This window comes from Schistocerca americana, chromosome 1, assembly GCF_021461395.2.
Source record: "Schistocerca americana isolate TAMUIC-IGC-003095 chromosome 1, iqSchAmer2.1, whole genome shotgun sequence".
Classification (NCBI taxonomy): Eukaryota; Metazoa; Arthropoda; class Insecta; order Orthoptera; family Acrididae; genus Schistocerca; species Schistocerca americana.
The window spans coordinates 1,091,492,716-1,091,515,351 of NC_060119.1; the positions used below are offsets into that span (position 1 = coordinate 1,091,492,716).

The 22,636-nt window shown below is 39.4% G+C and overlaps 2 protein-coding genes across 2 annotated transcripts in view; one reads left to right on the top strand and one right to left on the bottom strand.

Moving 5' to 3' along the window:
• LOC124550560 (DNA primase small subunit) overlaps nt 1-1,398 on the bottom strand; it is a 91,629-nt gene extending 90,231 nt beyond the window's left edge. Inside the window, exon 1 of the mRNA XM_047125321.1 lies at nt 1,221-1,398. Within this exon, the coding sequence (XP_046981277.1) occupies nt 1,221-1,329 (109 nt within the window). The 5' untranslated portion in view covers nt 1,330-1,398. The remainder of the gene's footprint in view (nt 1-1,220) is intronic.
• Nucleotides 1,399-1,824: 426 nt separating this feature from the next.
• The window catches only part of LOC124618072 (tectonin beta-propeller repeat-containing protein), a 209,603-nt gene continuing 188,791 nt past the window's right edge, over nt 1,825-22,636 (top strand). The window contains exons 1-2 of the mRNA XM_047145316.1: nt 1,825-2,185; nt 13,797-13,979. Of these exons, the coding sequence (XP_047001272.1) occupies nt 1,961-2,185; nt 13,797-13,979 (408 nt within the window). The 5' untranslated portion in view covers nt 1,825-1,960. The remainder of the gene's footprint in view (nt 2,186-13,796; nt 13,980-22,636) is intronic.

Here is a 22,636-nt window from a genome sequence, read left to right on the forward strand (position 1 = left end):
ATTGAAGAGCAAAAGGCCCAACACAAAGATGGTGGAAGAAACCCATTGCTGGGTGTCGTCTGGTTGTTAAGGTCTTCAGATATATTAAAACTTGAAAATATCAGGTCACAGTGGGAGAGTAGGCATTTTGATTGGAGACATTAATCTATCTATGAAATGTACAACATGTATGTGAAAAAAAAAAAAATTGTAATGACACACTTGTTGGCATCTTCAACTTGAAACCACACTAAGGTAGAGTTGGGTTGTTTAGGGGAGGAGACCAGACAGCGAGGTCATCGGTCTCGTTGGATTAGGGAAGGACGGGAAAGGAAATCAGCCGTGCCCTTTCAAAGGAACCACACCGGCATTTGCCTGGAGCAATTCAGGGAAATCATGGAAAACCTAAATCAGGATGGCCAGACGCGGGATTGAACCGTTGTCCTCCCGAATGCGAGTCCAGTGTGCTAGCCACTGCGCCACCTACTAAGGTAGACCTTTGAGTATTTACAGTTCAGTCTGTCACCACAGCTTCACAAATAAAAGGGTCTAGTGAACAACATAAGCAATTAGTATATTGTCTGATGTGTAATGTCATACGTCTAATGCATTTGGAATATTTATGTTTCTATATTTCGGTTGTAGGCTATGAGCCACTCCTATGTTTTGGTTACGATTTATCATTTAATTCTTATGGATGGTTGCTTGAATCATATCTGCCAGACTTATATGTATGGTGGATAGTAATGGGAACAATGTTTCGTACTGTATACTAGATACATACAATACTATATAGAAAACTACAACGCTTCATAAATATGCAAGTCCTAGAACCTTACCGAAATTACTTTATGTATACCTGTTGTACAAATCACATTCCAAGACGACGATAAAACGGAAAAACAGAAACTAACCACAATACGACAAAGGGATTTGTTGTTGAATGGTGGTATAAACGGTGTGACAGCATCTAGGCGTGCAAATGAAAACCAAGAATGTGTACGATAATCAAGGTACGTATCCACTGATACCTTCTCCTCCAGAAGCACCACAAAAAGTACGAGAAAATATTTACTCACAAGTTGCATGTTTCAACAGATTACTGTGTCATATGTGTTGTCACCAAATCGTTACGAGTCGCACTTTAGCTACAAGTCACGTTATATGAATATAGAGCACTACTTGTACACTTTTCATCATTATTTACTAAACTGTGCACATTTTTACAATTGGTAACTTACCATCACTGTAGCTCAACCATCTATAAAAAGGGCCGTACGGAAAAATTCTTTTATAGTATATGGGCAGTAAATCTGGCAGCACTTCCGGGGTGAACTCGGCTATATCCATAGCGATTTTCGATGCCTTTCGCGTAATTGCAATTCCAATTGACAACTTTTCCCGCCAAAAACAAATGAAAACACCAAAGATACATACTGCACTGCGCGAAAGATTCTGTATGACCATTGAGCAAAGTTACTCAACATTCTACCGTTTTATCATGAAATATATGTATATGAAACCTTGGTTGCTATAAAACTGTACTTTGCATATTTTTTCTATTAGGAAAATGATGATTAAGTAACTACATAATACATCTCATTAAATACAGTCTTCGATAATACTAGCCAACCAGTAGTGGTTGATTTTGTATAAGAAATATATGAATTATCGGGCATAAGAAGAAAATTATATACTCAGCGTTATGATTGTACTAAGAAATAACTCGAAAAATTGCGAAAATTTGTTATTGACTTCTGTCATATACACAACATTTTTCAAAGACGTTCATTGTACACATGCCGGCAGAAATGTTTACTTAAAGCTGTCAGTGACAGCCGCTACGTTACAGGGTTTGTTGTGTGACAAATCGAATGACGTTTCACTCACAACATGATGTTTACACATGGCTTAGAAACTTATAAAGTATTAGCATAAATACAAGATAATTACATCTTAACGCTCCGAAAGCCAAAAGGACATGCCGAGTTCGTTTTTGTTTGCAATTAACAATGAGGGACGCGTATTTCGCTTGTCCACAAGTGGTACTACATGGAGAGAGTTTGTTTACTTGGGACTGGAGTTCAAACATCTTTCAGCTGTCCCACATTTCATGTGGGCTGTTGGAGGCGATCGTCAGATTTATGTTCACGTTCATGGTTTGGATATACCCATACGAATTAAAGAAGAGTCATACCAAAATGAGGTAGGTACTTGTGTTTGCCACCAGGATTATTCAAATATTTGTCTATAGTCACGTGTATTCTGTATCATTTATTCTTTCGCTGCTTGTTCAAGGATTATGTGTTGTAAAGCCTAACCCGTTTTTTTAGTTCCCTGTGTTTCATTTCGGAACCATTTACTAACCTGTGCGCATACAATTGTGCCCCTTGTCACTGACATTTTTTTGGTTATGCACGTATGCCTTTGTAACAGTATCTGTAAAGCTCAAGCATCTTCGGAGCCCTAACACAACAATATACAGAATATATTACTCTGTCTTACCATGTTCCATTCATTTCCCAAACTGAACCATTGACATGGTATGATTTTTGCACATCTGAATAGACACGTAAAAAGTTAACACAGATTCTTTGTTAACACTTCTTTATTTCCACATTCACAATTGCTTGTTCTGTTAGAAATATAATAATGCAGTTCTCAATTTTGAAAGAATACCATCTTCCATGTGGAGGAGGTTACGTTGGAACCACATTGTATGCAATTTAGGAACATTATGTTTGTCTTTGTTGTAAGAATATCTTCAAACAATTGTTTCTCTGACTGCTGTCAAATTCCACACTATTTATTAGACAGGCCTTTCCTGTCAGTGTTTTGATCCATGTGCTAATTTCTTGTTTCATGGATGAATAAACAAGTGTACTACAAGTGTCTATGTTGGGTCCTCACTTGTTCTTGTCATGTAGGCCATAATACCAAGAAACAGAAATAGTTCAGTTTGCTGTGGTGCAGGCATTAGAATCAAGCTAACTGGAGCAACTTCAGCACTTGAAAAATAAATAATATTTTCTTAAAAATTAATAATTAGTTCTCTGTAAATAGACTGTTGCTGAAGTTTGATAACACACAATACATTCAATTCTAATGCACACGGCTTGACTACATCATTAGCGATAATTCATTCATTTGTGTAAATGAAAAATAGGCCTATATTCTAAGATTTTGATGTTACATAGCCTCTTAAATGTATAAACTGTGCAAATTTTGTGTTATGGGGATTACAGAAATGTCAGATTTCACCTGTCTGGTTTGACCCATGAAGTCATCAGTATGGCGGAAATGGCTATTTTAAGCCATGCGGTCACTACATATACATGGCAACAAACACGAAAATGCATATAAATAAGACAAAAATCTCCAAAAATACAATCAAGCTAATGGGGCAACCGCAGGAAACTGGGGCTTTAGGGTGAGGACAAGCTACATACAATAGTAAAAAAACACAAAATGATGAACAAAAGGGAAAAAAATTACAACATTCTGCTACACCAACAAAATCTTCAGGAATCGGATACTTCCCTTGATCCGAAACCAATAAAAGGAAGCCACAACTATTGATACCAACAAACCAACACCTACAACTGTGAAAAATAAAACCAAAGCCACAACCTCAAAAATCCACAAGTCAAACATCCCTACATAAATCATAAATCTTTCAATACACCAGAAATACACAAAACATCACAACTCGACAAAAAAAAAATAATAATAATAATAAAAAATAAAAAAAAAACCAACAACAATTACTTACCACCAACAAATTCCAGGCCTCAAACTAAGTCAGCCAGCCCAACCCCCCCCCCCACCCCCACCACACACACACACACACACACACACACACACACACACACACACACACACACACACACACACAAAATACCATCACCACCACCGGGCACCATAAAATACAGCAAGACAGCATATACAAACACAACCAACTCATAAAGACAATGCCGTAATGACATCACACACAACACCCTTGCACCACGGGTCAAAGCAGACGTGTGGAATTGGACGCTTCCATTGACCTGTGTTACGGATAATATCAGATTTTGGAGTTTAATTTGTCAAAAAGTTTACTTGCCTTTCCTATTTTCATTCATTCATTACAGTATTAAGACGACATATTATGGATAAACCATCATTGAGGGAGAAAGTGTTCATTACACTGTAGAACATTTTACAGATGTTCTTCGGCAACAGGACGTACTGACAACAACCTGACTCCATTTTAAAATTTGTCGTTATCATTCAATGACAAATTGGAAACAACAGTAACATTAATAAATAAAATACTAGATTTAGCAGAAATGAATTCTGTCAGTCGGGCATAATGTAACACAGAAAGAAGTGACGTATTCAGCAATGTAAATCTTTGACAACCTACCAAGTGGCGTAAAGAATGTAATGGATAACAAAAACTGAAATCTTATCTGTATGACAACTCCTAACCTGCAGAAGAATTTGTGAATTTATAAACACCTGTGTGTAGTTAGCAGAACATTCACAAAAGCTTACTCGTACTATTGAACAATAAATTTGCTGGCGTCGTGTGCCTTTTGACAAATAGACTGTCATTCATATATCCTCACTTTTCTGTAATTTTTAGTTCATGACTGCAACTGTAATAATAATAATAATAATAATAATAATGCATTATATTAATTACTTACTTAATATCAAATATATTTTATGTTGTGATGTTTGTATGCGTGATACCTGGTGAGATGTCGGACATACATGTTGTTCCTGAGGAGGGGCAACAGCCTTTTCAGTAGTTGCAGGAGTGACAGACTAGATGATTGATCTGGCCTTGTAACACCAGCCAACATGGCCATACTTTGCTGGTACTGTGAATGGCTGAAAGCAAGGGGAAACTACAGCATTTTGTGTTCCAAGGGCATGCTGCACTACTATATGGTTAAATGATGAGGGCATCCTCTTGGATAAAATATTCCAGAGGTAAAATAGTCTCCCATTCGGATCTCTGGGTGGGGACAACTCGGAATGACATCACAAGGAGAAATAAAACTGGTGTTCTATGGCTTGGAGTGTGGACTTTTAGATTGCTTTATCAGGCAGATAGGTTAGAAAATTTAAAATAGCAAATGGATAAGTTGAAGTTAAATGTAGTAGGGATTAATGAAGCTCTGTGGCAACAGGGACAGGACTTACAGTGAGGCGAGCACGGGTTTATAAATATAAAATGAAATAGAGGTAATGTTGGAGTAGATCTAACAATGAAGAAGAAAACAGGAATGCTGGTAAACCACCATGAACAGCATAATGAACGTATTACCATAGCAAAGATCTACACAGTGTCCACAGCCGCCACAGTAGTACAAGTCTGTATGCCAACTAGCTTCACAAATGATGATGATATTGATTGTCATGAGACAAAAGAACTTATCCAGATAATTAAGGAAGATGAAAATTTATTTGTGATGGGGGATAGTAGAAAAAGGAAGAAAAGGAAAATAGTAGGTGAATATGGATTGGTGGAAAGGAATGAAAGAGGAAGCTGCCTGGTAGAATTTTGCTTGGAGCATAATTTAATCATTTCTAACACTTGGTTTAAGAGTCGTGTAAGAATGTTGTATAAGTGGGAGAGATCTGGAGATGCAGGAAGGTTTCATATTGATTACATAATGGTAAGACAGGGACTCCTGAACAAAATTTTAAATTGTAGGACAGTTCCAGGGGCAGGTTTGGACTCTGACCACAATTTATTTTTTATGAACTGTAGATTAAAAATGAAGAAACTGCAAAAAGGTAGGAGATATAACCTGGATAAATTGAAAGAACCAGAGGTTGCTGAGAGTTTCAGAGGGAGCATTGTGGATTGTCATATATTTGTCTCATAACATACATAATCTAAATCATTTGATTTGGGTACAGGAGACATGTCAAAATTTTGGTAAAATTTCACCGTAAACACAGAACAGCTGATGCTAATGAACAGCATCACAATAATAATACAATTTTGTTATATATACATACATACAATAAAATCTAACACTTAATTACCCCTTGCTCAAATTATCATTTCGTCCTCTATGAATTCTTCCATTGAATAGTAGCATTTCTCCCACAGAATCTGCTGTAGCCTCATCTTTAAAATTTATGGCCTCATATTAAATGTGTTTTTGCCCATTAACTTGTTATACATTCTCAGGCTCTTATACTGCTGCATCCGTGCATATAATTTCATTTGGTGTGTGGGTAACATAAAATTATTTTTATTCCTTGTGTTGTATGTGTGGTTAAAATGATTTTCCTCAAATAATTTTTGTCTGCTGTGTAGGAAGATTATTATTTCATAAATGTATATGGAGGGAACAGTTGGGATTTGTAGTTTCCAAAATAATGGCACTGAGACTCTGTTTGCTGTGCAGTACACTTATATCGGACACTTTTCTTTTGCAGTTTCAGTATTTGAGATACACTACTTGAACTTTCCCAGAATATTATCCCATATCTAGTAACAGATTCAAAATAACAGTGAAAAGCAATTTGTTGTGTACTCAGGTCAGTGGAATTTTCTAGTATTTGCATAGTTTATGTGATAGTAAGTCAACATCTGTATTCCAGCTTAAGTTCTTGTCCACATGTAGTCCCAGGAATTTGACGGTGTCTTCTTTCATAAGCTGATTGTTATGTTGTATTTTAAGTTCCACAGTTTTGAATGTTTGGTTTTGAAGTGTACCATATGGGTTTTTGCAATGTTCAGTTTCAACCCATATAACTGGAACCAGTTTTCCAAGGTTTTCAGTGAGCTTACAATGGAGCTCAGAATTTTTTCTGCATTGTAATCTTCAATTAAAACAGATGTATCGTCTGCAGTCAGAACCGATGGCGAATTTATATTTATGGGTAAGTCATTGATGTAGGATAGGAACGACTGGCTGCAAAATGGAGCCTTGAGGCCCACCATTAGGCAATAATTGACTAGAACAGGAAAAAGGAATACAGCAGAAGACAAATAAGTAGCTTTGAGAGATGAAATAATGAACACAGCAGAGGATAAAGTAGGTAAAAGGACTAGGCCTAGGAGAAACCCTTGGATATCAATGGACATATTGAATTTAGTTGATGAAAGGGGAAAACATAAAAATTCAGCAGATTAAGTTGGTGAAAAGAAATGCAGACTTCTAAAAAATGAAATTTACAGGAATTGCAAAATGGCTCGAGGACAAATTTAAGCATATAGAAACATATAACACTAGGGGAATGATAGATACCACCTACAGGAAAATTAAAGAGGCCTTTGAAGAAAAGGGAAGTAGCTATATGAATATCAAGTGCTCAGATGGAAAACTGGTTAAGAAGGGATTTAGATAGGGTTGTAATGTGTGGCTAATGTTATTCAATCTGTACATTAAATAAACAGGGAAGGAAACCAAAGAAAAACTTGGAGAAGGACTTAAAGTTCAGGGGGAAGATATAAATTTTGAGGTTTGCTGATAAAAACTGTAATTCTGTTAGAGACAGCAAAGGACCTGGAAGAGCAGCCAAACAGAACAGACAGTGTCTTGAAAGGAGGATATAAGATGACCAGCAGCAAAAGCAAAACAAGGATAACGGAATGTAGTCAAATTAAATCAGGCAACACTGTGAAATTAGACTAGGAATGAGACACTGAAAGTAGTAGATGAGTTCTGCTTGTATGGCTGAAGTAGAGAGGATATAAAATATAGACTGGCAAGATTAGAAAAGCATTTCTGAAGAAGAGAAATTTGTTAACACACAGTATGGATTTAGGTCTTAGTTAGTCTTTTGTGAAGTAGTGTAGCCATGCATGTAAGTGAAATGTGGACAGTAAACAGTTTAGACAAGAAGAGAATAAAAGTTTTTGAAATGTGGTACTACAGAAGAATGCTGAAGATTTGATGGATAGATTGTGTAACTAATGAAGAGGTACTGAATAGAATTGGGAAGAAAAGGAATTTGTGGCATATCTTGACTAATAGAAGGAATTGGTTGATAGGAGACATTCTGAGGCATCAAGGGATCACCAGTTTTGTACTGAAGGGCAGTATGGTGGGTAAAAATCATAGAGGGAGACCAAGAGATGAATGCCATAAGCAGATTCCAAAGGATGTATGCGACAGTAGTTATGAGGCATGCACAGGGTAGAGTAGCATGGAGAGCTGCATCAATCCAGTCTTCGGACTGAAGATAACATCAACAAAAACATTAAGAAAGGAACTGCTTTAGACGAATAAAAGGAATACAGGTGTACTATCTTGTCCTAAAATGGAATAAAGTAACATTAGAGGTGTGTGTGTGTGTGTGTGTGTGTGTGTGTGTGTGTGTGTGTGTGTGTGTGTGTGTGTGTGTGTTTTTGTTTGTTTGTTTGGTTTCACAAACTGACAACCAAGTTGTCACCGTCATCCTAATCTAGACCTCCAGCTATGTTACAGATTATCATCTCATTATTTAATTGGATAGATAAAAAATCTACTCACCAAGTGGTGGCAGAACACCCTCATAAAAGACTGGTGTGATTACCAAGCTTTCGGAGCCAGTGGCTTCTTCTTCAGGCAACCCTTGCATTGTGGGTGAAAGCTTCAGTGGAAGTGGGATGCTACTGTATTAAGTAACTTACCACACACAACTGGAATCAAATATTTCATTTGACGTGTACAGCTCAAAGGATGATGGTGATACCAGGCATCCCCCCCCCCCCCCCCCCCCCCCCCGCCCCCCTTACCACACACACACACACACACACACACACACACACACACACACACACACACACACACACACACACACACACACACACAATTATTATCACAAATTTCACTTGACCTGTATGACTCAAACAAAGACAGTGATAGCAAGAATCCACATGCAGCATAAAACCCGGTACTGCAAATTTTGCTTGATCTATATAGCTCAACAAAGACAGCGACACCAATATTCCACACAACTAAAAACCTGGTACCACTAATTTCACTTCACCATAATAGCTTAAGTGATGCCCACAATACATTGACCGACAGCTAGCAAAACTAACTATTATGAAGACATATATGACCAAAGCAACTACAATGCACTCCACAATAGTCAGCACTGTAAACTACTAAATATGAACTTATAGAAAACCACTCCAACATTCACTCACACACAAATTGTGCATAGCAGCAACCAACAAATGATTTGTAAATTTTGTTGTAAGGTCCACACATACATGTTGTTGTTGTTGTTGTTGTTGTTGTTGTGGTCTTCAGTCCAGAGAGTGATTTGATGCAGCTCTCCATGCTAATCTATCCTATGCAAGCTCCCAGTACCTACTGCAACCTACATCCTTTTGAATCTGCGTAGTGTATTCATCTCTTGGTCTCCCTCTACAATTTTTACCCTCGGCTCTGCCCTCCTAAATTGGTGATCCCTTAATGCCTCAGAACATGTCCTACCAGCCGATCCCTTTTTATAGTCAATTTGTGCCACAAATTTCTCTTCTCCTCAATTCTGATCAATACCTCCTCATTAGTTATGTGGTCTGTCCATCTAATCTTCAGCATTCTTCTGTAGCACCACATTTCGAAAGCTTCTATTCTCTTCTTGTCTAAACTGTTTATTGTCCACATTTCACTTCCATGCATGGCTACACTATTTCACAAATGACTTCCTAACACTTAAATCCATAGTGTGTGTTAACAAATTTCTCTTCTTCAGAAACGCTTTCCTTGCCATTGCCAGTATACATTTTATATCCTCTCTACTTTGACCATCATCAGTTATTGTGCTCCCCAAATGGCAAAACTCATTTACTACTATAAGTCTCTCATTTCCTAATCTAATTCCCTCAGCGTTACCTGATTTAATTCGACTACATTCCACTATCCTCATTTTGCTTTTGTTGATGTTCATCTTATATCCTCCTTTCAAGACACTGTCTATTCCGTTCAGCTGCTCTTCCAGGTCCTTTGCTGTCTCTGACAGAATTACAGTGCCATCAGCAAACCTCAAAGTTTTATTTCTTCTTCATGGGTTTCTCCATGGATTTTAATTCCTGCTACAAATTTTCTTTAGTTTCCTTTACTACTTGCTCAATATACAGATTGAATAACATTGGGGATAGGCTACAACCCTGTCTCACTCCCTTCCCAACCACAGCTTCCATTTCATGCCCCTCGACTCTTATAACTGCCATCTGATCTGGTTTCTGTACAAATTGTAAATAGCCTTTTGCTCCCTGTATTTTACCCCTGCCACCTTCAGGATTTGAAAGAGAGTATTCCAGTCAACATTTTCAAAAGCTTTCTTTAAGTCTACAAATGCTGGAAACATAGGTTTGCCTTTCCTTAATCTATCTTTTAAAATAAGTCGTAGGGTCAGTATTGCCTCATGTGTTCCAACATTTCTATGGAATCCAGACTGATCTTCCCCAAGGTCGGCTCCTACCAGTTTTTCCATTCGTTTGTAAAGAATTTGCGCAAATATTTTGCAGCCGTGACTTATTAAACTGATGGTTTGGTAATTTTCACATCTGTCAACACCTGCTTTCTTTGGGATTGAAATTATTATATTCTTCTTGAAGTCTGAGGGTATTTCGCCTGTCTCATACATCTTGCTCATCAGATGGAAGAGTTTTGTCAGGGCTGGCTTTCCAGTGGCTATCAGTAGTTCTTATGGAATGTTGTCTACTTTCGGGAACTTGTTTCGGCTTAGATCTTTCAGTGCTCTGTCGAACTCTTCATGCAGTATCATATCTCCCATTTCATCTTCATCTACATGCTCTTCCATTCTATAATATTGTCCTCAAGTACATCGCCCTTGTATAGACCCTCTATATACTCCTTCCACCTTTCTGCTTTCCTTTCTTTTCTTAGAACTGGGTTTCCATCTGAGCTCTTGATATTCATACAAGTGTTTCTCTTTTCTCCAAAGGTCTCTTTAATTTTCCTGTATGCAGTACCTATCTTACCCCTTACATTTGTCATCTATCCGTCCCTGCTTTGCCATTTTGCACTTTTTGTTGATCTCATTTTTGAGACATTTGTATTTCTTTTTGCCTGCTTCAATTACTGCATTTTTATATTTTCTCCTTTTATCAATTAAGGTCAATATTTCTTCTGTTACCCAATGATTTCTAGTAGCCCTCGTCTTTTTACCTACTTTATCCTCTGCTGTCATCACTATTTCATCCCTCAAAGCTACCCATTCTTCATCTACTGTATTTCTTCCCCCCCATTCTTTCAATCGTTCCCTAATCCTCTCCCTGAAACTCTCTACAACCTCTAGTTGTGTTAGTTTTTCCAGGTCCCATCTCCTTAAATTCCTACCTTTTGCAGTTTCTTCAGTTTTGATCTACAGTTCATGACCAATAGAGTGTGGTCAGAGTCCACATCTGCCCCTGGAAATGTCTTACAATTTAAAACCTTGTTCCTAAATCTCTGTCTTACCATTATATAATCTATCTGAAACCTTCCAGTATCTCCAGGCCTCTTCCATGTACCCAGCCTTCTTTCATGATTCTTGAACCAAGTGTTTTATGATTAAGTTATCCTCTGTTCAAAATTCTACCGGGCATCTTCCTCTTTCATTCCTTGCTCCCATTCCATATTCACCTACTACTTTTCCTTCTCTTCCTTTTCCTGCTATAGAATTCCAGTCACCCATGACTATTAAATTTTCGTCTCTGTTCACTATCTGAATTATTTCTTTTATCTCGTCATACATTTCCTCAATCTCTTCCTCATCTGCAGAGCTAGTTGGCATATAAAATTGTACTAATGTAGTAGGTGTGGGCTTTGTGTCTATCTTTGCCACAATAATGCTTTCACTATGCTGTCTGTAGTAGCTTACCTGCACTCCCATTTTTTTTATTCATTATTAAACCTACTCCTGCATTTCCCCTATTTGATTTTGTATTATAATCCTGTAGTCACCGGACCAGAAGTCTTGTTCCTCCTGCCACCGAACTTCACTAATTCCCACTATATCTAACTTGAACATATCTATTTCCCTTTTTACATTTTCTAACATACCTGCCCAATTAAGGGATCTGACATTCCATGCTCCGATCCATAGAATGCCAGTTTTGTTTCTCCTGATAACAACCTCCTCCTGTGCTCCTGCCGGGAGATCCGAATGGGGGACTATTTTACCTTCAGAGTATTTTACCCAAGAGGATGCCATCATCATTTAACCATACAGTAAAGCTGCATGACCTTGGGAAAAATTACGGCTGTAGTTTCCCCTTGCTTTCAACTGTTCACAGTACCAGCACAGCAAGGCCGTTTTGGTTAGTGTTACAAGGCCAGATCAGTCAGTCATCCAGACTGTTGCCCCTGCAACTACTGTAAAGGCTGCTGCTCCTCTTCAGGAACCACGCGTTTGTCTGGCCTCTCAACAGATGCCCCTCCGTTGTGGTTGCAGCTACTGTATGGCTATCTGTATTGCTGAGGCACACAAGAAGAAGAAAAAAAAATTTAAACTAGTTACAAAGCAACAAATTACCTATTTAAAAACCAAAAGCAAATCATTGGCAAATAACCAACGAAAATAAAATAACTCACTTGCATGATAACAAAAGCATACTCCCAAAAACACTGAGTAGAACATAGCATGAAGTCTAATGCTGCACTAATATCACTCACAAACAATTTAGAAGCATAAACACCCCATACTAGAGTGCACAGTCCCTTACAACAACACACCCTGTACAAACACAGTCCATTTCCAATGTGCCCCACCTCCATGATGTCAACACAACAAAATACAGTTATGTCACAGGTCAGAGCCAATGAATGGAATCAGAGCAAGTGGTTGACGTGAGTATTTTGGTTCTGATTAGCTCCTTTTGCCATTTTTTGATCAAGAGCTTTCTAAAAATTCTGGAAAGAGGGGTTTTAAATATATTATTTTCTGTTTATTTCTGTCACTCCTCTTTTAAGTTTTCGTGTGTATAGGTTCAGATGATGGTTCAGATGGCTCTGAGCACTATGGGACTTAACTGCCGTGGTCATCAGTCCCCTAGAACTTAGAACTACTTAAACCTAACTGACCTAAGGACATCACACACATCCATGCCCGAGGCAGGATTCGAACCTGCGGCCGTAGCGGTCGCACGGTTCCATACTGAAGCACCTAGAACCACCCGGCCACTCCGGCCGGCTGTATATAGGTGTTCGTGTGTGAATGTGCCTGCTCTGTCTCAAATATTGTTGATGGGAAGCTCATATGTTGATTTTGAATGAGAGAATCTGCAGTAGAACATTCATCATTTTTACCATACAGAAGTATAAATGTGTTCTATAAATGAGCTGTGATTTAGTCCATCAACATTATGGCTCTGTGTGATTCTTAAAGCTTCACTGCAATGGTCTGTAATAGAATAGTAGTTTTATTTTTTTTTTCAAGTATTGGCTAACTTGTAGATTTGTATATGGAGGATGATGTGTATTTATAAGTGCTAGAGATAAAAGTGAAGAAAAAAAAATACTGCAATATAAGAGATAGATGAGGAGCATTGGAGTGTCATTCATTGAGGGCAATATGATAAACTGCTAAAGAGAACAAAATGTTACTCCTCACCCTGAATCAGAAGACAGGTAAGTTTCAGTGTTGTGTTTCCTGATCTAGGGTTTCAAGAAATTTATGTTCTGTATTTTACTTCTGACTCTCCCTTCCCACTTCTCCTTTTTATGAGATTAATAGATGTTTTCAGTTGTTAAGTGTGACAATACTGCTCCAGTTGTTCTTTTTTGGTGACAGAGATACTGACGGCATACTGTTTTATCTATCAGACTAGAAAAAAATTAGTTCTTCTTTCTTCTTTCCAGAGGTGGCTTCCTGTGGAAGGTTTTACTAGCCGCTTGCTACCAACAGATAGATATCACTTCTCAAATCAAGAGGGTTCCGTTGACAGAAGTTTTGATAAGATTAGGTTACCATCAATGGCATGGCAGTGGGAGGGTGACTGGCACATTGAGACCACACTGGATGGCCAACCGTTGGATGATGATGTAAGGTCATTTTTGTGAATCAGCTTTTTTCTCTGTATAATTTCATTTTTTAAATTTCCTGTCCTAAGACATGTTTTTCTGCTAAACATTATTATTCAAATTGTGTTAATTTTTCATGACTGAATAAGCAATGATTCATGAATGTAGGGCATCATACAAAGAAAAGTGTCAAATACTTGTGTATCTTTTTGCAGAATATGTAATTACTTAATAGTAAGACATCTCTTGTGTAGTTTGTGCATGTTTTTATATATTGTGTTTATTGGAGAGGTCATGAAAGTTTAGAAGTGCCACACAATGAATCCACATAAAATTGACATGTGTGAGCTAGCCTCATGGTTTCTATAAGCTTTAGCAATTGTATCGTATAATCATTTTCCTCTAATTGCTGTGTGTGTTTATGTGACAATCATTATATTTTTGTTAGAAAAATTTTTTAAGTTCAGAAACTATTTATGTAACATATTTTCTAGTGAATATACATTCATAATTTTTATTTGTGTGTCCCACAAAATTTGGCAGTACAGCCTTAGTTATTTACAAATGTGCAACATAAAAACAAAATTGTCAACATCTGTTGAAAAATGGACACACACACACACACACAACTTCACAAGGGATTGAATAGCGCTGCTGCAAAGTGATAGCAGACAGACAGCTTGATACTTGACTATGTATGTGATGGGACACATTGGGTAAGAAAGACATTCTTCTGGTCTCATGTTGTTTTTATCAGCTGACTGAGAGCAAATCATGTAGCCCCGTGCTGCATCGTTACACAGTCACTTCTGAAAGGAGTATGGATTGTCCTTTGTAACACACTTGTCTATTTGTATTTGTTTGTGTATGTGTTTTCTGAAATGGTCACCACCTGTTGCAAAAGCTGCAAATATATTTCAATGATACAGAGAGGTAGTTGGAAAACCGACAACTGAAATCCGGCAAGCAATGTGTGAAAAAAGCTTCAGCTGTGCCAAATCCAAGTTTTAGCAACTGAATAGTTTAGGACTGTTACAATATTGAGAAAAGGAAGTGTGGTGGTAGCACTATTGTTTATAATGGTGATGAATGAAATTGTGAAAGAGGCAAAAGAAACTCATAGTGGAAGGGAGATGAAGTTATTTCTGTTTTCCACTGTTATTGTGGTGTGCGGAGCCAAAAGTAAGGAGATACAAGAACAAACAGAGATCTGAAATGAAAGAATCGAGATATATGGACTGGTGGTAACCAGAAGAGGCAGAGAATGCAAGGGGCAAACTAACATCACAGGACAGAATATTGAAAGTGTGGATAACTTTAAATGTCTGGGAAGTGTGACAGTGCAAAATCCTAGAATGAAGCCAGAAGTTAGGAAAAGGGAACAGCAGAGCAATGTACAGTACCAGTGTCTGAGGGGCTTGGTGTGGCGAATGTGAGTAAGTGCGGTACAAAATGTTCTGTACACCAATAATGACATATGCATCATAGACCTGGCCAGAAGATGGGTAGTATGACACTTCCCAAAATGTTCCGAGATATCAACGCTACCACCCGGCTGGAGACCCAAGAAATTGTCATCGACAAGTTAAAATAGTTTGGACATGTAAGGGGAATGAAAGATGGAAGCATACCAAAATGAATGATGGAGGCCAAGTTTGAGGACAAGACTCAATGAAGATAAATTTAAGAAGGAGGAATCTGACTGGGGGGGGGGGGGGGGGGGGTGGGGGGGGGGGGGGGGGGGGGGGGTGGGGGGGGGGGGGGGGGGGGAGTTATAGAAGGAAAACAGTGGAAGGCAGAGAAAAATGAGAAGTACCTTAAATGTCCCAGCCCAGCCTGATGCTGAATAAAGGAGAAACGAAGTCAATGACGACCATCACAATAACATTATTTATAAAGGATTCTTCACTCAGTATAAAAATTGCCCACATTAATATTCAGCAAGTGCACTGAAAAAATGGTGTTGGGTGCCATAAAACAGCCACCACCACCAAATAAGTTAATCAACTAATCAGTTCACAAAAGCAATACAGGTGTGGCAGGACATAAAGAGGACTTCAGGGAGGGATACCAGATCTCCTTTTAATGACATAAGGAGGTATTACTCAGACCACAGAACAACATGTATCCCAAATCACAGTTACCACCAGTTAGGACCTAGCCTTTTGCCCCAGAGAGACCATCACTGAGGATTGTGATTGGGAATAAAACTCGGCTGATGAGGAAGTCTACAACCACCATTTCTTTAGGGCAGAGCTGGATTAGGAATTCTGCAATATGGCAATATGATCATATGATGAAAAAATCTACTTTGGAATATGTTGCCACCTCACACAAATTGCTAAATCATTTCTTGGTCATTTTAGTTTCTAATATGAAACAAGACAATCGAAAAGTTATGGAAAGGAGCCATTTTAATTATTCTCTTCATGTCTGGGAAGAACTGTACATATCCAAGTATGTATCACAGTATTTTCCATACCAGGTGTGTGGGGAAAAAATTTGAAGCAGATGGAATTCAGACAACTCTTTGGTTGATTTTAGTGGGGTTCAGGATGTATTTGATCTGTTAGCAACATGATTCTGCTGGAGGAAGCTGTGCGACTGGCTTTCCTGTAGCTGTATCTCCTAACAAGTACATTCATATATGCTGTGAACCTGTAATATTGTTTGCATCTACATCTATAATCTGCAAACTACTGTGAGGTGTGTGGCAGAGGGTAAGTCCTTCTGTACCCAGTTATTAGGATTTCTTCTCATTCCATTCACATATAGAGCTTGGGAGGAATGATTACTTGAATGCCTCTGTGTGTGCAGTAATTATTCTAATCTTAGCCTCACGATCCATATAAGAGTGATACATAGGGGATTGTAGTATTTTTCTAGACTCACCATTTAAAGCCCATTCTTGAAACTTTGTTAACAGACTTTCTCAGGACAGTTTACATGTTTCTTCAAGAGTCTTCCAGTTCAGTTCCTTTAGTATTCCTGTGACATTCTCTCAGGGATCAAACAAACCTGTGACCATTCGTGCTGTCCTTCTGTGTATATGTTCAATATCCCTTCTTAGTGCTATTTGATACAGGTCCCACACACTTGAGAATTATCGTAGAAACAGTCACACAGGTGATTTATAAGCAGTCTCCTTTGTAGGCTGATTGCACTCCCCCAGTATTCTACCAGTGAACCAAAGCCCACCACCTGCTTTACCTACAACTGAACCTGTGTGATCATTCCATTTCATATCCCTACAGTGTGTTACATCCAGGTGTTTGTATAAGTTGGCTGATTCTAGCAGTTTCATTTTGTGAAGTGAAGTGCACAGTTTTACTTTTCTGAACATTTAAAGCAAGTTTCCAATCTTTGCACCACTTTGAAATTTTATAATGATCTGACTGAATATTTATTCAGTCACTTTCAAACATTACTTCATTATAGATAACTGCATCATCTGCAATCTGAGGTTACTACTAATATTGTCCGCAAAGTAATTAATATACAACATGAACAGCAGGGGTCCCAACACACTTCCCTGAGGCACCACCTCATGATGACTCTCCATCCTGGGTAACATGCTGTGTCCTCCCTACCAGAAAGTCTTCAATCCAGTCACAAATTTCAGTTGACACCCCATATGACCATACATTTGACAATAAACGTAGGTGTGGTTCTGATTCAAATGCTTTTTGGAAATCAATAAATACTGCATCTACCTGACAGCCTTGATCCAAAGCTTTCAGTATGTCATGTGAGAAAAGTGGGAGTTGTGTTTCATGTGATCGATATTTTCAGAATCCATGCTGGTTAGCACTGAGGAGGTCATGGGATACCTCGTAAGTTTGAGTTCAAGGATACTGGACAGTAGTTTTGTGCATCACTTTTACCACCCTTTCTGTAGATGGGTGTGACATGTGCTTTTTTTTTCCAAGAAGTGGGCAGGTCTCTATGATTGATTATAGTTAGAAGATGGACTGACTCGGACACTAATTCATTGTAGAATCTGACAGGAATTTCATCGAGCTCTGGAGCTTTGTTCAGTTTTAACGATTTCAGCTGTTTCTCAACATCAGTGACATCAATATTATTTCATTCATCTTTTCAACAGTTTGAGGATTAAATTGGGGCAATTCTCCTGGGTTTTCTTTTGTAAAGGAACGTTTGAAAATGGAGCTAAGCATTTCACCTTTTGCTTCGTACCCTCAATTTCAGTTCCTGTCTCATTTGCTAGAGACTGGACACTAGCTCTGTGCCACTAACAGCTTTATAAACCATCAGAATTTCTTCGGTTTTGTAAAATATAATTTGACAGTATTCTGCTGTGGTGGTCATTGAAGGCATCATGTATTGCTCTCTTGACAGCCAAATTCATTTCATTCAGCATCTCTCTATCTATAGACTGATGCTTGTTTCTCACCTATTAGCCATGCGGGGTAGCCGTACAGTCTGAGGCATCTTGTCTCGGTTCACGCACCCCCCCCCCCCCCTCCCCTACGGGCCCCCGTTCCCCTCCCCCCCCCCCACCCCACCCCCCACCCCATCGGAGGTTGAGTCCTCCCTTGGGCATGGGTGTGTGTGTGTTGTCCTTAGGGTAAGTTAGTTTAAGTTAGATTAAGTAGAGTGTAAGCCTAGGGACTAATGACCTCAGCAGTTTGGTCCCATAGAAGCTTACCACAAATTTCCAATTTTCACACCTATTATGCAATAATCTCTGTTTCTGTAGAAGTTCCTTTACAATGAATGTATACCATGGAGGGTCCCTCCCATTATGAACTGTTTCATTGGGTGCATGGTCAATTATTCTTTTAAACTTGAGCCATAGTTCCTCTACATGATCCTGCCATGTGCTGAAAGTTTGAAGTTCTTCACTGAGATATGACACTACTGATTTTTTATCTAGTTTACTGAACATATATATCTTTCTGCATGTTTTAGTTGTTCTTTGTACTTTGGTAATCATAGTTGTCACAACTGTGTCATGATCACTGATACCAGTTTCAATGTGGATGGTCAGGTCTATTTGTTGCCATTATATCCAATACATTTCCATCATGAGGGGGGTTTCTGACTATTTGTTCTAGGTAATTTTCACAGATGGAATTTAATAATGTTTCACAGGATGTCTTATTGCGTCCACCACTAACAAAACTGTAATTTTCTTAATTAATTGCTAAAGTCTCCACCTGTGACTATAGTGTGATTGGGGAACTCACATGCAAGTGAACTGAGATTTTCTCTAAAGTTTTCAGTTCATCAGGAGATGAGTCTGGTGGGTGATAAAGGCTAAGTCTTTCCAAACGGTCTCGGATGCAGCTTCAATTTTTATCTTGGTAGATTTGAATTTTTTGTCTACTGTGACAAATACAGCGCCCCCATTTCCCATTTGCCAGTCCTTTTGACATAGAATTAAATTTTCCCAAAAAATCTCAATCCTATCAATTTCATGTTTCAACAAGATTTCTGTACCTAGTAGTAAATGAGCTTCACTGCTTTTTGCGAACCCTTCAAGCTCTGCCACTTTGTTGCAAATGCTTAAGCAGTTAACCATTAGAGTTTTAATACTCTCACCTGTGGGAGGCATTCCTCTCTATCTTACACTGATACTTCTGGGTGTCTGCAGCTATCATTATATGGATTGGATGAAGAGTTGCCTTATATAAAAGCCCATACACAGCTACCTGTGACTATAGTCATTACATTCTTTAGTCATTACATTCTGATGTATAGTGCTTACCTGACTCATTTAGGGGGACCCTACATTTCTGAACTGCATGGCCCAAGTTCAGGAAGTTGCAGCCTAGCTTGTCACAGAACCTTCAGAGTCTCTGGTTCAAACTTTGCACACGATTCAGAACCAAAGAGCCACAATCGTTTCTGGGGACATTGCTGCAAATTGTGAGCTTCATTGGAACTCCATGCACAACGCTGGTCTTCTCAGCTTTCTCTGCCAGTTGCTGGAATGGCCCATGTATGAGCTCGGAGCCCAGGTGGCAGGCATCACTTGTTCCAATGTGCGCCACAATCTGCAGTTGGTTACACCCTGTTCTCTCAGTGGTTTCTGGAATAACCTCCTCAACATGTTGAATGAGGCCCTGGGGCATACACACTGAGTGTACCTGGTGTCCTTTCCTGTCCCTTGCTGCCATTTTCCTAATGGGCATGATCATTCGCCATACGTTTGAACTGCCAACAATTAATAGACCCCTACCCTTTTGTGTTTACCTCCTCTTGACACTGGACAAATGAAGTTTCTCCAAAAGTGAGTCACACTGGCTCAGTTTCAGTGAAAGACAGCATCTCAGACTTTTTGGTTAGGGGGATCGGTACAACACCCTGAGTCCTCTGATCTCCATCCATCCTGTACGGAATTCCTGGGTCTACTATTGGCATGCCACTCACAGTCATCTTCATCTACATCTACATCATACTCTGCAAGCCATCTTCTGGTGTATGGTAGAGGGTACTTTTTGTACTACTAACTGAGCCCTCCAACCCTGTTCCACTCCTGAATAGCACATGGGAAGAAGGATTGTCGGAAAGCCTCTGTATTGGCTGTAATTTGTCAAATTTTCTCCTCATGGTCATTATGCGAGACGTACTTGTGGGAAGTAATATGTTGTCCGACTCTTTCCATAAAGTTCTCTCGAAATTTCAATAGTAAGACTCTCAGTGATGCACAAGGCCTCTCTTTAATGTATGCCAATAGAGTTTGTTGTATATCTCTGTAATGCTCTCATGCTGACTAAATGATCCTGTGATGAAATGTGCCAGTCTTCATTGGATTTTTCTCTCACTTTTCTCTCAGTCCTATCTGGCAAGTATCCCAGACAGATGAAAAGTACTCAAGAATTGGGTGAACATGTGGCTTATAAGCCACTTCCCTCATGGATGAGTTACATTTCCTTAAGATTCTTCATATGAATTTGAGTCTGACATCTAACAATGTTAGAGATGGAAAGTTGCTACTCACCATATAGCGGAGATGCTGAGCCGTGATAGGCACAACAAAAAGATTCACACAATTATAGCCACAGAGGAGCATTCCCCTCGTACCTCAGTATCATCCGGGACTGGAGAAAATGAATTACATTCTCTGCCAGGGTTTTGATTACCTCTCATTGCACCCTGAAATGAGAAATGTCCTGCCCACTATCCTTCCCACCCGTCCTACAGTGGTATTCCGCCGTCCACCGAGTCTACACAATATACTCGTCCATCCTTACACAACCCCTGCTGCCAGTCCCTTACCTCATGGCTCATACCCCTGTAATAGACCTAGATGCAAGACCTGTCCCATACAGCCTCCTATCACCACCTACTCCAGTCCGGTCACTAACATCACCTATCCCATCAAAGGCAGGGCTATCTGTGAAACCAGTCATGTGGTTTACAAGCTAAGCTGCAACCACTGTGCTGCATTCTGTGTAGACATGACAACCAATAAGCTGTCTGTCCAGATGAATGGCCACTGACAAACTGTGGTCAAAATACAAGTGGACCAACCTGTTGCTGAACACGCCGCCAAACATGATATCCCTCATCTCAGTGAGTGCTCCACAGCCTGTGCCGCATGGATCTTTCGCACCAACACCAGCTTTTCTGAATTGTGCGTGCGGGAACTTTCCCTGCAATACATCCTACATTCCCGCAACCCTCCTGGCCTCAGCCTTCGTTAGTCACTGTCCTCACCCATCCAGCTCCCTGTTCCCATTCCTGCACTACACAGCCGTCATTTCACCACCACACCCAGTCTTTTAATTTCTTTTTATTATTTCTCTCCTTTCCGCTACTCCCCCCCCCCCCCCCCCCCCCAACCTTCTCCCTTCTCTCCTGCCCTCCGTCTAAACTGCAGCAGCACTTCACTGTCCGCCACCCCCACCATACTATCCCTCCCCACCCCAGCCTCCTCCTTACCCCCACCCAGTCGCCACTCCCATCGTTCAATTTTTGCTGCTGCTAGCACTGTGGTTTCAGTTGTCTGAGACTGTAGACATGTGTGCAAGCTGCGTTTGAATGTGTGTGTGTGTGTGTGTGTGTGTGTGTGTGTGTGTGTGTGTGTGTGTATTGCTGACAAAGGCCTTAATGGCCGAAAGCTATAATTGTGTGAATCTTTTTGTTGGGCCTATTGTGACTCAGCATCTCCACTACATAGTGAGTAGCAACTTTCCTTCTCAAACATTGTTACATTCCATCCTAGATTTTCCATTGTTTGACTCTGGCACCTGCTTTTCCCAGTATTTGTTTTATGTGATCATTCCACTTAAGGTCACTCTGTATGGTTACTACTAGGTATTTTATGGCAGATATTGTTTCCAATGGTTTGTCATCAGCAGTGTAACTATACAGTAGTGGATTTCTTTTCCTTTGTATGCGCAATATGTTACATTTATTTATGTTCAGGGTCAACTGCCAGAGCCAGCACCATTCATAAATTCTGTAGAGATCTTTCTGCAAATCATTACTGTCTACTGCAAACAGCCTTAGAGAGCATCTGATGCATCATTTATATACATTGTGAACAGTTATGGTACTATCATACTTCCCTGGGAACTCTGGAAATGACCTTTAATGTGTCGATTTTGTTCCATTAAGAGCAACATGTTGAGTTATGTCTAAAGGAAGTCTTGAATCCAGTTTCAGATCTGCTCCTATTCTTGATAAGCTCATATTCTTTTCACTAA